At 32.0% G+C, this 16,883-nt stretch overlaps 1 protein-coding gene across 10 annotated transcripts in view; it reads left to right on the top strand.

Moving 5' to 3' along the window:
* LOC139876672 (uncharacterized) overlaps positions 1-16,883 on the top strand; it is a 34,198-nt gene that overhangs the window by 16,055 nt on the left and 1,260 nt on the right. For 4 of the 10 annotated variants that reach the window (XM_071864042.1, XM_071864036.1, XM_071864044.1 and 1 more), the window contains exons 2-8: positions 13,679-13,807; positions 13,927-14,052; positions 14,152-14,226; positions 14,345-15,014; positions 15,101-16,041; positions 16,147-16,510; positions 16,639-16,781. In XM_071864042.1, the coding sequence (XP_071720143.1) occupies positions 15,210-16,041; positions 16,147-16,510; positions 16,639-16,781 (1,339 nt within the window). In that variant the 5' untranslated portion in view covers positions 13,679-13,807; positions 13,927-14,052; positions 14,152-14,226; positions 14,345-15,014; positions 15,101-15,209. Of the gene's footprint in view, positions 1-13,666; positions 13,808-13,926; positions 14,053-14,151; positions 14,227-14,344; positions 15,015-15,100; positions 16,042-16,146; positions 16,511-16,638; positions 16,782-16,883 lie in introns of all 10 variants that reach the window. The other 6 variants (XM_071864038.1, XM_071864043.1, XM_071864037.1 and 3 more) reach the window with 6 other exon arrangements.

Below are 16,883 nucleotides of genomic sequence, written 5' to 3'. Positions count from 1 at the left end.
ACACTAAACCCTTACAGAAAATATTCTTCATCATCCTCTGATATTAGAAATTCTAAGATATCATCGTATCTTTCATTATAAATATCCTCCATATTTCTGAAGATATTTCCATAACTATTCTTATCTGGAATCATTTATCTCTTTGCGCTATCTGTATTACATCAAAAAGGAAGCTGTTTAGTTCCTATACTCTGTAAACCTTTGAGTTTAAAATATGAATGTTTTTGAAGTAGTGTTGGAAACTGAAGCATGAGTTAGTATAATATAATGACACTTGATCAACGTGATTATATTACAGTAATTCATGCCGAGTTTCTAAATGAAACGTGATGATTCACAGATCATAACATCATCATGTGCCACGTTATACGACTCTTGTATTCTATTTAACCTCTAAAATATCAAGAAAATATTTCTTGATGATTCGGCCTTTTCCAAGGTATTCTAGTAATTTGACAAGTCAAGATCGTGTCATCACAATTTCCTTCCTAGAACATTAACAATGTTCATTCCGAAAATCATATTTGTGAATTCTGGACCATTACAAGCGGTGCTTAATCGCAAGAAGAAGAAACGAAAGGACAAAACTCCGAAATAGAAATTGGGGTATAAATTGCAGCAAATAAAAGAGAGCATTAACTGTGGATGACAATGATTATAGAAGATAGAAACAGAGACTTTGAAATATAAGGGAAGATATAAAGCCCAACGACAAACCAAAAATTATAAACCATATATATCGATGCATATAGCAATATAAAGACACGGGAGAACTAGAAACACTATAAACCCAAGAGTATAGTAGAAGCAAATAGATTCTTCCGGCGGTAGATGAAAAAGAAGAATGACCGATATGAAAGTTATAAGTATATCGAGAATCAGAACTGGATGGAGCATATTGATGAATACTTTAAAATATGATTTGAGGGGGAAAGAATAGAAGGTGATGAAACATGACTAGGAACTTAGAAATCAACAGATTTAACTCACACAATGACGGAATAAGTGAATCAAACCCTCTAGTGAATAGGTTAAGCTTTTTGTGATTAATTTAGTCATACCACAACTAAATCAAGTGTGATTAGATCAACACCTAGAGCTATTATTCACCACCTGGGTGATTTGGGTTGAGAGAGAATCGGAGGAGCTCACCAGATCTGAGTGTGTGTAACAAATGAGAGGCTTAACCTAAAAATGAAGAACATAAGACTTTATATACCCTTGCTGTTGACTCACCCGTACGATTCATCCATCACACATACGAGTTGGCTTCATCAGCCGTACGGGTGATCACTCACTCGTGTCTTCTCATTTAGGTTGTAATTGTGACCTAGCTCAGCATCAACCGTGCGTATGAGCCTGTCAGCCGTACGAGTGAGGCTTCACTCGGACGTCTGACTAAGTCTAACATAGTCAAACATCCACATCTCGTTCCTGCAGTTGCTGTAACCACATACAAACACGGATAGGATAATAACGAACGATCATGGTGGCCTGTAAACTGTTGTACCTGCAATGGACGTGGGTAGATGTCTAGGGACTTGCATAAAATGCATCAACAGAAGGTGTGAGTTGTAAGAAAAGGAAGGAGGTGAATTTATAAGAAAATCTCCGACAGAACAATTAAAATGGACGATCGCATTTAAAGCGGATCCTAATTCCTTTTGTTACTAGAGAATCAAATCTTATTACAAAGATTTTCTTCAAATACCTTGAAATCTGGAAATCAATCATATCTACGTCAAATGATAAGATGAATCTACACTTACTCATTTCACTCTTCTATGTTAGCTTCATTCGTACTCTTCATATAAATGGATTGTTTATCCAAATTATTCGCTGATGATAAAACTCTAATTTTCAGCCTGTATGCATCATGAAAACATACTTATTATCATTCACGACCTTTCCACTCAAATTTCGGGACGAAATTTCTTTAACGGGTAGGTACTGTGACAACCCAGAAATTTCCAATCAAATTTAAAATTTATCTTTATATTATTCCGACACGATAAGCAAAGTTTGTTAAGTTAAATCTCAAGAATTTTAAATTGTGTTCATACATTCATTATAACCTCGACCAAATTCAGACGATTCACGAACCGTTATATATAAATAAATATGTATATATATGTATATATATATATATATTATAACTTGAGAATATTAATAAAGTATTAAACGTATAATACTTTACATGATCGTATTTGTTTCAATATGTTTATCGATGGAATTAGAAGATAATATCAAATTATTGATTTATCAGATACATTATGATATGATTACGGGTCTATGTTATGAGGTCCACTGTGATTTAAGAAATCTATTCTTTTTGACAACATTCGGAAAATGGTAAAGTGATTTATAAGTAAGAACGTGAAGTGTAAATAACTTAGATGTTGGATATCGACAAGTTAAGTAACTCGACATTTTTCATTAAGATGATTTCATACGTTTATTTAACCTTTGAACTTTATCCCATGCTTCACCAACAAACTGTAATTTAAAAACTTGAAACCTATTATGAATATATATGATTCTACTTTTTTAAAACATTTTATGATATAACGATTTCCATTATTTTAACCTTTAAACAAAATGATTCTTAAAAATATATTTGGTTTTGGAAAACAAAATTATTATATTTATTTGATTTAGTTTCAAACGTACAAAAACGTTTTCAGTTAAAAAAGAACTTTATTATTAAAACGTATATAACTTTTATAAATATCTAGAACCACTTTTGACAACTCATTACTTAACCAGTATGATAAAGATAACGATATTTATATTTTATTTTATTAAATATATATAACGATTTAAATTAATATTATATATATTTATACGCGTATTATACGTACATAGTTTTATACTTTTACTATACTTAAACTTTACCTTTACTTTATTTTTACTTTACTTTAACTTTAATAATTCACTTTAATAATTCATACTTTAATAATTCACTTTAATAATTCATACTTTAATAATTCATACTTTAATAATTCACTTTAATAATTCATACTTTAATAATTCACTTTAATAATTCAAAAATCTATTATAAATAGAATTCAATAGGTTTTATTATTTCATAGAAACTTGAAAATATTTTTCTCTAAACTCTCTCAATCGATTTACATATATATATATTTACTCCGTATTATTTCAAGATATTATTAGTATACATAAAATATTACGTCAGAGTGCTGTCCGAGTGATTTCGAAATTGTTTTTTCGAGTGGGATTGGATTAAGGAAATTATGGGTTATAGCTATGGAGGTGATTGGTATGGTTCATGGGTATGCTCGTGAGGTCAATATAGTGTTTATCATCTCCGTTGCGTCTACGTACCTTTCCTGCAATATTGAATCTCAATATTGATACGTGAGTACTCATAATTTAACTTTTACATACTAATAGTGTATCCCTGACTAGTGCTCGAGTATATAGGATTATGCATGTTTGTACTTTTGATATTGCCTTTAGTTAGGTTATGTTGAATCCTGAATTAGTTATATACGCGACTGAGATAAGGTATAAGATATGCATGTCGTTGGAACGCTAGCGAAAAATTAAGAACTTTTCATTTAGATATCGAATGATTTCGATGAACGGATTTGAAGTTATAGTCCATCGAATTTTTGTATTATTATTAAAAATGATTATTATCATCGTCGTTATTATCATCGTTCTAGTTTTATCTTATTATTATTATTATTATTATTATTATTATTATTATCTTTATCAATAAAAGGATTTATCATTAAAAATTGTTATTTTTTTATTATTACTATCGTTATTATCGTTAAAGTTATAATTAGTATTATTATTATTATCCAATTATTATTAATATTATTATTATTATTATTATTATTATTATTATTATTATTATTGGTATTATTATTATTATTATTATTATTATCATTATTAATATATATATCATTATTTAAAAATGGTTATTGTTATTGTTATTATTATTATTACTATATTATCATTAAGATAATTATTAGTATTATCGTTAATAATGTTATAGTAACTATCATTATTAATATTAGTGTAATTAAAACAAATATTTGTAACACCTAATTATTTTGATTACTATTATTATCATTATTACGAACACGATATAAAAGACGATTAAAAGCTATTAAACGAAACGATTAGGAAATAATGGGTAAGAGTATCATGATGAAATTAAAATATTATAAGATATTGATTTAGATAAAATTATCGTTCTTATTATTTTTATCATTACTATTATTATTAAAATTATCGTTAGTATTAAAACTATCATTTTAACAAAAATTATCATTTTAATAGAAATGTCATTGTTACTATAAAATATCATTATTATTATTATTTTAAATAGAATTATTATTTTAAAGATAATATTAAAAATTATCGTAAATATTAAAGTTATCATAATTAGAATTATCGTTTTATCATAATGTCATCTTAGTAATTATAAATATTGATATTTTTATAATAATTATTATTATTACAAAATAATACAACTTTTACTTACTATCATTATAGATATTATTTTATCAAATGAATATTTGATACAAACATATTTTACTACGTGTAATAACTTGGTTTAATAATACGTATCATATTATCTTTATAATATTAAATGAACCCTATAAATTTTATTACTTAAAATATATAAAAGTATATTTTATTATATAAATATAATATAAAATTTTATTTATTAATAAATAAATTATATTATTTACTCTAATAAATCTTTTAAAAATATTTAAAAATATAAAACGACGATATTTAAACTATATATTAATCATGTATAAATTTTTGGAAATTATTTTGAGTCAAATTTACTTTTGTTGACTTTTGCATATTAGTCTCGAGCATTAGGATTGTGGTACACTATGACTTGACCTAATTTGTTAGACAAATATTGACCAACACATAAATATATATAATTAATTTAGGTTCGTGAATTCGAGGCCAACCTTGCACTTGTTCAATGACGTTATATGTATTTTTACTACGAAATACAGTATGGTGAGTTTCATTTGCCTTTTTACCCTTTATATTTTTGGGACTGAGAATACATGCGCTTTTATAAATGTTTGACGAAATAGACACAAGTAATTGAAACTACATTCTATGGTTGAATTATCAAAATTGAATATGCCCCTTTTTATTAAAGTCTGGTAATCTAAGAATTAGGGAACAGACATCCTAATTGACGCGAATCCTAAAGATAGATCTATTGGGCCTAACAAACCCCATCCAAAGTACCGGATGCTTTAGTACTTCGAAATTATATCATGTCCGAAGGAGGATCCCGGAATGATAGGGGATATTCTTATATGTATCTAGTTAATGTCGGTTACCAGGTGTTCACCATATGAATGATTATTTTTTGTCTCTATGCATGGGACGTATATTTATGAGAACTGGAAATGAAATTCTTGTGGTCTATTAAAATGATGGAAATAAATGATTATGATAAACTAATGAACTCACCAACCTTTTGGTTGACACTTTAAAGCATGTTTATTCTCAGGTGTTAAAGAAATCTTCCGCTTTGCATTTGCTCATTTTAAAGATATTACTTGGAGTCTTTCATAGCATATTTCGAAGAACGTTGCATTCGAGTCATTGAGTTCATCAAAGATTATTATTAAATCAATTTATAGTTGGATAGTGGATATTATGAAATGGTATGCATGTCTGTCAATTTTTGATGTAAAGAAAGATTGTCTTTTAAAAACGAATGCAATGTTTGTAAAATGTATCATATAGAGGTCAAATACCTCGCAATGTAATCAACTATTGTGAATCATTTATAATATATATGAACGGGTCCTTTCAGTATGTTCTAACACTTTTATGCTGAGGTAAATGATACGGTTAAGCTTTGATAATTGGGTGCTCGGTAAACAACAATACTTATGGAATTCAAACGATTCGGAAAATCGACTTATACTATAACTTGTGGTTCAACTTATTTTACTTACATACTCATTTACTAAACCTATGATTTCACCAACGTTTTCGTTGACAGATTCTCTATGTTTTCTCAGGTCCCTGAATGCTATATGATACATGCTTCCGCACTCTTTTTGATACTTGCTTGGATGTCGAGTATACATGCATATTTGGAGCCCCTTTGACTTGCTTTTAAATTGTGTCGCATAGGTTTCAATTGTACGTTAAACATTGTAATGTAACTAGTCGTTGAACTACTTTTGTAAACTTGAAACGTCCTTTACATTTGAAATGAATGCGACATATTTTTGGTCAAACGTCATCTTAAGGACTTATGACCACGTAACGGGACCTAAGTAGACGGCGCCGTCAATGACGATTTTGTCGGGTCGCTACAGAGAATACCTAGGATTAGGTTTGGGCACTCTAGTCGAGCGTCTTAGTGTAGGATTAACTGGAATGGTTGGACCGGTTTCATTTGTAACCTCCTCATCACTAGAACTCGCACTATGTTCGGAATCATCACCGCTTTCCGAATCATCCCCATCATTAGCATTTCCCGACACCTCACCGTCATTCGGCAATTCATTGTTTCCCAAACTCCCACTAGAACCTGCAAGATCATCAATAGAAACATCGTCAAAAGTAACTTGACTCGGTTTAGGACTCCCCGTTTCCGGTTTGCCATAGACCGAATCTTCATCAAAAGTAACATTTCGCGAACGAATTACTTTTCTAGCTTCGTTGTCCCAACAACGATAGCCCATTTCATCCGACCCGTAGCCTATGAAAATACACTTCTTTGACTTAGCTTCAAGCTTGTCTTTATCCGCATCTTTGGTCTTCACATATGCATTACACCCAAAGATCCTAAGGTGACCATAACTCACCTTCTTGCCTTGCCATTCTTCCTCGGAAATTCGGAAACCCAACGGTGTTGAGGGTCCCCTATTTATTAAATAAGCCGCCGTGTTAACCGCATCCGCCCAAAACATTTTAGGCAAACCGGCATGTAGTCTCATACTCTTAGCCCTTTCATTTAACGTACGATTCATACGTTCGGCGACCCCATTGTGTTGCGGTGTCTCCGGTACCGTTTTCAACATTCTAATACCGAGCTTTGCACAATGGTCTTTAAACTCAAGACTACCATATTCCCCTCCATTATCCGACTTCAAGCTCTTGACTTTCAAGTTTGTTTCATTTTCTACCATAGCTTTCCACTTCACAAAAGTATTAAATACATCGGATTTAGCTTTAAGAAAATAAACCCATACCTTTCGAGTGGAGTCGTCAATGAAGGTGACATAATAACGAGAACCTCCATGTGATTCTACATTAGTTGGACCAAACACATCCGTATGAACGAGCTCCAATTTCTCCAACTTAGGTGCATTCCCTGATTTCCCAAAAGTCACCTTCTTTTGCTTCCCATAAACACATGGTTCGCAAAACCCAAGTTCTACCTTCTTCAAATCCGGAATTCTCCCACTCGAAACAAGCATCTTCATACCCTTCTCACTCATATGCCCGAGTCTTCGGTGCCATAGAGTTGATTCGGACTCAACATTAACCGTAGCAACCACCGTGTCTTCATCAAACACTTCAACCATATAAAGTGTTCCCCTTTTATGTCCACGAGCCACAATACTACTACCCTTAACCACCTTCCATTGGCGGTTTTCAAAAGTAACCGCGTTACCTTCATCATCTAATTGACCAACTGAAATAAGTTTCCTTTTCAATTTAGGAATGTACCTTACGTTCTTCAAAGTCCAATTAGAACCAAGAGTAGTCTTCAAAACAACATCTCCAATGCCCTCTATATTGAGTTGCTTGTTGTCCGCCAATCTCACCTTGCCTTGGTATGAACGAAAATTCTTCATCATGCTTTTGATATGAGTAGCATGAAACGAAGCTCCCGAATCCAAGATCCAAGACTCCATAGAATTTTCAACACTACACAAAAGTGCATCATCACTTTCCCCTTCGGCCAAGTTTACACCTTTCGTGGAACCATTTTTGCAATTCCTTTGAAAGTGCCCTTTTTGATTGCAACCCCAACAAGTAACTTCACTTCTATCTTTCGATGGATGCCTCTTCTTAGACTTCTTCCTACCCTTCTTCTCACCGCGTTCAAATTTTCTACCACGGTTGTCGGTACTTAACAAAGAACCGGATGTCGATTCTCCCGAGTTTCTTCTACGAGTATCTTCACCAAGAATCAAATCCCTTATAGCTTCAAACGCTAGCTTAGTAGTTCCCGTAGAGCTACTAACCGCGGTAACCGTACCCGACCAACTTTCCGGTAATGATGAAAGCAAGATAAGTGCTTTTAGTTCATCATCAAACTTAATCTCTACCGATTCAAGTCTTGAAACGATATTATTAAATTCATTGATATGATCCATTGCACTCGTACCTTCCTTCATCTTAGTATTAAACAATTGACGCATGAGAAATACCTTATTTTCAGCTGTAGGTTTCTCATACATGTTAGAGAGTGCTTTCAAGCAAGCAAACGTCGTCTTCTCATTCACAACGTTGTATGCAACGTTCTTAGCAAGTGAAAGACGAATAGCACCCAAAGCTTGACGATCCAAAAGCATCCAATCGGCATCGTCCATGCTTTCGGGCTTGGTCTCTAACAAGGGTTGGTGTAGCTTCTTTTGATACAAGTAATCTTCAATTTGCATCTTCCAAAAGCCAAAGTCTCTCCCATCGAATCGATCGATTCTAAACTTCCCATCTTCCGCCATCGTTCCCTTAACGAAACCTTGTGCTCTAGATACCAGTTGTTAGGATATTAGGACCCAAACAACGCTAGTAATTCTACAAGACTACTAGCCGAGTAGTGATTCTATCAAGATCACTCAAACCCACTTAATGAACGAAAGATAATAAATGCGTAAATGTAAGAACGACACAAGATATAACATGGTTATATGCAATCGGTGTGATTGCTTTAGTCCACGGACCAACTAGAGAGTGTTTATTACTGAGAATCTGTATTTGGTATGTTACAATTGCATACAATGAGTTCTATATATAGGAGAAAACAAGAACACCATGACAACTAGCTAGGAATCTTCATCATGACAAGTAATCATCTTGTTTACCAACTAGCCATGCTTTCCACCTTGTAATGGCATGATCACAGCCCTAATTTTAGGTGTAAAGTGATTAACTTTGCACCTAAAGTGAAAGGAGGCCAAAGCATGCTCGGATGTAAAGGTTGCAACTTGCCAACTTGCTGCCAGACACCAGATGCGCCGCATCTGATGTGTGATGCGCCGCATCACTTGTTTTTCACGTTCCAGATTCATGTACCAGCACTCGATGCGCCGCATCGAGATGGTGATGCGCCGCATTTGACCCCTGATGCGCCATATCAGCTCAATGCTCCGCATCAATTACCCTCGGACTATTTTGCTCGATGAATGAGCCTCATCCATGTCAAGATGCGCCGCATTTGACTGCTTCACGCTTCCCGAAATCTGCAAAATCCGTGCAAGTGTTGGAACAGTTTTTTTTTCCTTTTTTTTCTCGTTTTGTATAAATGTCTCCATAATCTAACACTTTCAACTCAATTGGATCTGCTTCCATATCAACTGCAACAGTCCAAAGAAGTAAAACTTCTTGGTTTGAATTGTAATGGGCTGAAATGATAATAAAAAGCATTCGATAAATAACAATATACATGTAACGACCCGGAAATTTCCGACCAAATTTAAACTCTAATCTCTATATGTTTCCGACACGATAAGCAAAAACCCTAATGTTGAGTCTAGAAAGTCTGAAATCTATATTCGGATAATCAGTTACCTTTTGACCAAGCCTGACGATTCACGAACTATTGCATAAATAGGTACATTTATATACTTAAATATATAAATTTATATAATATTTTGAAATTTAGTATGATATAATATATGAATTAAATTATAAAATGATTAATGTATTTTTTTTATTAATGACCAAATTTTATACCATAGTGACCTAATTAAATAAAAGATACTTAAATTAAAATTTTTGGAAATTCTCCGAAGACCTTTATCCGCCACTAATTTCAAATAATGCACGACACACACACCGTAAAAACTGTTGGCACAATAATTCAATTCTCTGATGGCTTCACTATTTCGTACGGTTTCCCTTTGGATTCTTATTTGTTATAAGATATATTATATTATATTAATATATATTTCTGTAAACAACCCGTGAAGTTGAATTAGGATATATACTACTGTATTACTTTTGAAATTCATATGATTTCATGAGATATTTAATACTTGTCTTTTGTTTCCACTATACCTAATCTATTATCTATAATATGTATTTTATATGTTATGTCTATATAAATATGGATTTGTGAAAGATTGAAACATTGCAATATAAAACTCTAGTTTCCTTCTTCTTCTCTTTGAGTATCGACAACTTCCTAATCATCAAACATTACAACCTTCACTTTCATCATCATTCTTTGAGCTCCATCTTTCTTATTCTCTATAATACTCTCTCCGGCTACCTATCTTCTTCATCTACAACCACCCTATCACCACCATTCGAGAACCACCGTAACTCACCCACCTCACCCCCAAAACTTGCTTGATCTTCTGTTTTCTGTTTTCGATCAAGCTTCCCAAAACCAAACCCATGAAGACCCCATTAGAAACCACATGTGAACTGCCATGCTTCTATTTCCTTTCGTTACTGTAAATTGTTTTTCTGTGTTGTAACCCAAACACCACCAACGAAAAACCCACTTCGATCACCAAGAACACTCATTCGTTGTTACTAATTTCCTGCCTCTTGGTTCGTTGTAAACCCATTTACTTTTAATCCTTCTTTCTATTTAAAAACGCAAAACCCTATACAAATTCACCTCATCTTTTCATTATCTATTGTTGCTGCTGGATATCGTTTTCTGTCTCTTCTTTTGATCAAACGAACGCCACTTCTTGCAACCACCTCCATTACCCATGAAAGACACGACAACTACCATGAAATCACCAAACCGTCGAACCCATATAACTTGCTACTGTAGGAGCTAGATTCCAGCTTCTATTCTCTAATCACCAAAACCAAACACACTTGAACTACTAACCTACTACGATTGATTTTTCTTTTCGTTGCTACAGCAGCTCGACTAGAGTTTCTGTTTCCTTTTCGATTATAACTACTCTTGTCACCTCAAGAACTGACACCACAATGCAAAACCCATCGACAAAACTGCTATGGCTGCAAACGATTTCAGTTTCAGTTGGTTATTTTAGATAAACTATCAAATAGGTTAAAGAGGAGGGGTCACAATGGTGGGACTGTTTACGTTGTGATGAAAGATCACTTTTATTTTGATCGACTATTGCTAATGTATTATGACTTCACAAAATATAAACCTGACCCCACCCACTTATCCTTGTTCGATTTAAACTAAACCATGTTGGAATTGGAATAATTTGTTGGATCACTATGTTTGTTTCTAGTATTGAGCTGTAAAATGAAATGGGGCACACACAATCATATTTAACTATTATTTCCAGCTAGTACTAGATATCTTGCTGATATTTCTATTGAGATAAGCCGTGAGATTTGGCCATAAACTTGTTTATATAAGTGGACCGAAGGTTTTAAGCTTGTAATTGGGCCGTAAATTACTAGGTAGGCATCTTGGGCCGTGTTTGTTTATGAAGTTGGGCCACCATATTCTATATCCTAGCTGGGCCGAACTATTTTGCTGATTGCCTTATGTTGAAGAGTGAAAACGCAATTAGAGATGAGGAGAAAAAAATGATGAACGTAAAAGATACATATGATTATGATGATAGTATTATACCGGTTATATTTAAAACGAATGGTTCTTAAAACAGAAAGAAGGGACAGAACAGATGGTTAAGGGTCTGTAAGGAGAACATGAGGTCTCGGGTTCGATCCCGGACCAAGGCAACTCTTTTTAGAAAATCATTTTGAGGTAGTTTCTTCATTAAACTATTACTATTAATATTAATATAAATTCTTATTATTGTTATTATTATTATTATTATTATTGACATTAAGTATTAGAATTATAATAATTATTAGTATCATTAATTAACACTTATTATTATTATTGTTATAATCATGGTAAGTAAATTGTTATTAATATTATTACTACTACCAAAGAATAAATATTTAGGGTTATTATTATTATTGATATTGTTAGTATTATTATTAAAATTATTATTTTCATTATCATTATTAATAAGTTTATTTTTTTTATATTATTATTAAAAGTATTATTTTTATTTATTTATTAAAATTATCATTTTATCATTAAAGATATCATTTTTATTAAAATTATTAATGTCATTTTTTTTCTACTAGTATCGTTATTATTATTAAAATAAAAGTTAGTTATATAAAAATATACTTAATAAAACTATATTATTTCTCTATAAATATAGTTTATTTAGTTATTAATAAAACATGCAAGTTAATAAAATAACAATTCATAATAATATCTAAATTTGTCCAATTACCACTATATGTGTTAATATACATATAAATGATATAGGTTCGTGAATCGAAGACCAACCTTGCACATGTTAAGTGATGTTATATGTATTTTTACTACAAAATACAGTATGGTGAGTATATAGTCCCCTTTTAAACTTTAAATATTTTTGGGCTGAGAATACATGCACTGTTTTTATAAATGATTTACGTTATGGACACAAGTGAATAAAAATGATATTCTGCGGATTGATGTGCTAGGTAATTTAGTTATATGTTATAATAGCATGTAAGCGCGAATCCTAAAGATAGATCTATCGGGTTTAACACCCCCATCCAGTAGGCTGCACTAGACATAAGAACTAGTGGGCGGATGTTTAGTACTTCGAGCATTATTTATACACTTGCGAGTGTACATATCCATCTTTGCGAAGATGACTTATTATATTATTGTTAAGGTTGGTTACTGAGGCCTCAACATAAGCAGAATGATTTTATACACTTGCGAGTGTATTATATTTTATATATGAAATCTTGTGGTCCATAGTTATTACGCTGCTAGCATCAAACCTATATATCTCACCAACTTTATGTTGACCTTTTAAAGCATGTTATTCTCAGGTACGAATTAAGTCTTCCGCTGTGCATTAGCTCATGTCAAGGACCTTACTTGGAGTCGATCATCGCAATGGAACCAACTGTTGAAGACTCCGTCCGGATGGATTAGTTCGGGTCACTACAATACAACTTACTGTTGATGTCGATAAAAAAAAACCCCAATAGGTATGTAATCAACGTTTTTATTCTATTAATGTTTCTTGTGATTGATTTTGATCCTCAATGTTAAAGTATCAGTGATAACAAACGCTTTCTTTAAATTGATTTAGCACACAACGTGTTTGTGATATGACTTATTGAATGTGTTATATTTCAAGAGTGTATATCATCAATATAATAGTTGTTCTGATTGCTGTTTAGTCTTCTGCAGATATTCTTTTCAACTTATTTGTAACATCTGCATATTTTATTTTATTTTTTACTATTAATGGTTGCTAAATAGGTGGGTTGAGTAACAATGGATTTACATACAGACTATGCTAAATCCCAAATAACCTTGGTTTATAATACAATGTTGGTATTAGGTGTAGAGTGATTTTTTAAGTTATTTTAATCAATTATATACGGAATATTTGCTCTTTATCCTATTATTTAATTAAAGGTACAACTACAGCTACAACAGATGAAAATTGTCATACTACCATTACTACTCAAACGAAACGAAGAGGCAGGCCACCAAAATACAACGTATCTCCCTCTGATGTTATCCCAATTGTCATACCAAAGACTACAAGAAAGGATGGTTAGTAAATATATGTTTGAAGCAGTTAGCTTTTAATAACTATATATTCATGTTTAATATGCAATTATTGTATTACCTTTTGAAGTAAATATATGTCACAAAAAACATAAACAATACAGATAGTGAGAAATCAACCAACAATACTTCTCTAAGTAAAAGACGTGGGAGGCCTCCAAAGTACCTTTCAGAAAATTACATTGATTTGCCAAACAAATTGGAATTACAATGTGAAGATAATAAATCAGGTAACTTTAGTTCATATTAATCATTCTCAAATATCTAACAGTATTGAAAATAACAACATTAATTATTTGATTATGGTGAAAACTTTTATATTACATTAGGAAGTTCTGGAGTAAAAAGCAAATCAATCAAGACAGAACAAATTTCACAAGTTGCACCAACTATGAAAACAAATGGTATGTAACATAATGTCATTAACTTTTTATTTTCCGTTTATAAGACTAAAGTTAACTTAAATAATATTTCATTACTAACTTAATTATTTAATTGTCTTATCAAAAAAATTAAAAAAAGAAATGCAGGGAAGCTCTACAAATACCATAACATCCAACAAAAAGTGCAGAGGAAGACCCACTAAGTATAAGTTTTCTGATGAAGAAGTAACCTTTGGACTTGAATAATAATAGCAACATAAACATGGATGATTATGAGGCTATTAATTTAAATTTAAATAAATATTAATTAATTCTTCAATAATAAAATACTATCTACAATGCAATCTTCATTTTTTTGATCAAATACAGAATACAAAGACATTGGTGATCCAATATATATATGCACTTCATGTAAAGCACGGTTGTGGAAATCTGAGGCAATGCGAGGCAACCAAAGTTTTAGTAAAAAAGTATACTCTCTGTGTTGTTTAAATGGCAAAGTCAAGCTACCTGCTTTTATTGATCCACCAGAACTACTATTAGATCTATTCAGTGGAGCTACCGACATAAGTAAGAACTTTATTGAGAACATCAGGCGTTATAATATGATTTTTAGTTTCACGTCTATAGGAGGAAAAATAGACCACTCAATCAACAAAGGAAAAGGACCTTATGCATTTCGCATGCAAGGGCAGAATTTTCACCTAGTAAGGTAGCTTATTACCCGAACCTGGTCAAGATCCAAGATTCTGTCAATTATATATATATGACACAAGAAATGAAGTTCATAAACGAATAAATGCATACAGGTATACGTATTATTGTCTTTTTATTGTATTCTTATAATAGATTATTAATATTTAATTTTTAATATTAAATTTTTTTTACTAAACAGCTCTAACAACACAGACAAATCTTCAAATCAATATGCATTAAATTCACAAACCGTACATCAATTGAATGGATTACTTGATTATGTCAACACTTTAGTCAAAAAATTTCGCATGGCAAGAGATAGGTTCGACATGGATGATAAAGAACCTATACGCATTAAACTCATTGGTAGCAGAGATACAAATGGTCGAACCTATAATCTACCAACAGCAAACGAAGTTGCAGCTTTAATTATTGGAGATATTGATGGTACTTACGACAAGCGTGACATTATATTAGAACATCGTAAAAAAGGATCGAGACGTATTAGTGAATTGCATACTTCGTATTTAGCTCTTCAATATCCTCTTTTGTTTCCTTACGCTGAGGATGGATATAGAGTTAATATACTTCATAGAGGTGTCGAAATAGACGACATAACTGGTCATGCAAAACTTACGTTAAGGGAATTTTTTGCATATCGTTTACAAATGAGAGTTGGTGAGACTTCCTTGATTTTAATGTCACGAGCACTGTTACAACAATTCATCGTTGATGTGTATACAATGGTTGAGAATACAAGATTGAATTACATAAGGAACAATCAAAAGGCTTTTAGAATTGAACAAATATCAAATTTGCTAGAAGCACAAGATTCGGGAAATGAAGATGTTTCAGTTTTAGGCAATAGGATTATGCTTCCTTCAAGTTTTACAGGTGGAGCACGTTACATGTACGCTAATTATATGGATGCAATGGCTATTGTTAGAGCTTACGGCTCACCAGATCTTTTTATTACATTAACATGTAATCCTAAGTGTCCTGAAATAATGAGGGTTCTAACACCTCTAAACCAAAAGCCAGAAGACAGACCGGATATTATATCACGGGTTTTCAAGATAAAGCTAGATGCATTGTATGATCAAATTAGAGATGAAAAAATATTCGCTTATCTTTTGGGAGGTATGTACAATTAAAGCATTATATTTTTCCCCTTTATTTTATTTAAAAATATATTCTTCAAAACCAACATATAATATCTATCTCTGTACTTCTTAAATTAAACAGGACTTTATGTTATAGAATTTCAAAAGCGTGGTTTACCACATGTCCACATGTGTTTGTTTCTCGATAAAACTGGAAAAATCTCAAATGGCCCAACTGCATCTGAAATAGACAATGTCATATCTGCTGAAATACCAGACAAGGATGAAGAACCTGAATTGTATGAATTAGTATCCAATTTTATGATACATGGACCATGTGGAACGAAACATTTAGAGTGTTCATGCATGAAAAGAGGTAGATGTTCCAAACATTTCCCAAAGGATTTCACAAACGAAACTCACTTTGATGTAGATGGATTCCCACTATACAAGCGCCGCGACGATGGTAAATTTATAATGAAAAAAGGGGAAAAGTTAGACAATAGGTTAGTATTTTTTCTAATTACCATAAATTATATCTTAAAATACAATTTTATAGATTAATAATATATCTTATATATTTTATATTTATATTCTTGCATTTAAACTTATAATTTTATTTATATGTTTACAGAAACGTAGTAGGTTATAACAAGAGCTTACTCAAACAATATCAGGCACATATGAACATCGAATGGTGTAATCAGGTTGGATCTATCAAGTATTTATTCAAATATATGAACAAATGTCCAGATAGGATATCTATACATATTCAAGGTAATAGTAATGCAACCAACAATGAAACACATCCGTACCTAAAGATGAGATCAATGAATATTATACTTGTCGTTATCTTTCTGCATGTGAGGCCTCCTGGCG

This window comes from Rutidosis leptorrhynchoides, chromosome 11 (genome assembly GCF_046630445.1).
Source record: "Rutidosis leptorrhynchoides isolate AG116_Rl617_1_P2 chromosome 11, CSIRO_AGI_Rlap_v1, whole genome shotgun sequence".
Taxonomy (NCBI): domain Eukaryota; kingdom Viridiplantae; phylum Streptophyta; class Magnoliopsida; order Asterales; family Asteraceae; genus Rutidosis; species Rutidosis leptorrhynchoides.
The sequence above is the reverse complement of the archived record's forward strand: the minus strand, read 5'-3'. Positions and strand labels throughout refer to the sequence as shown.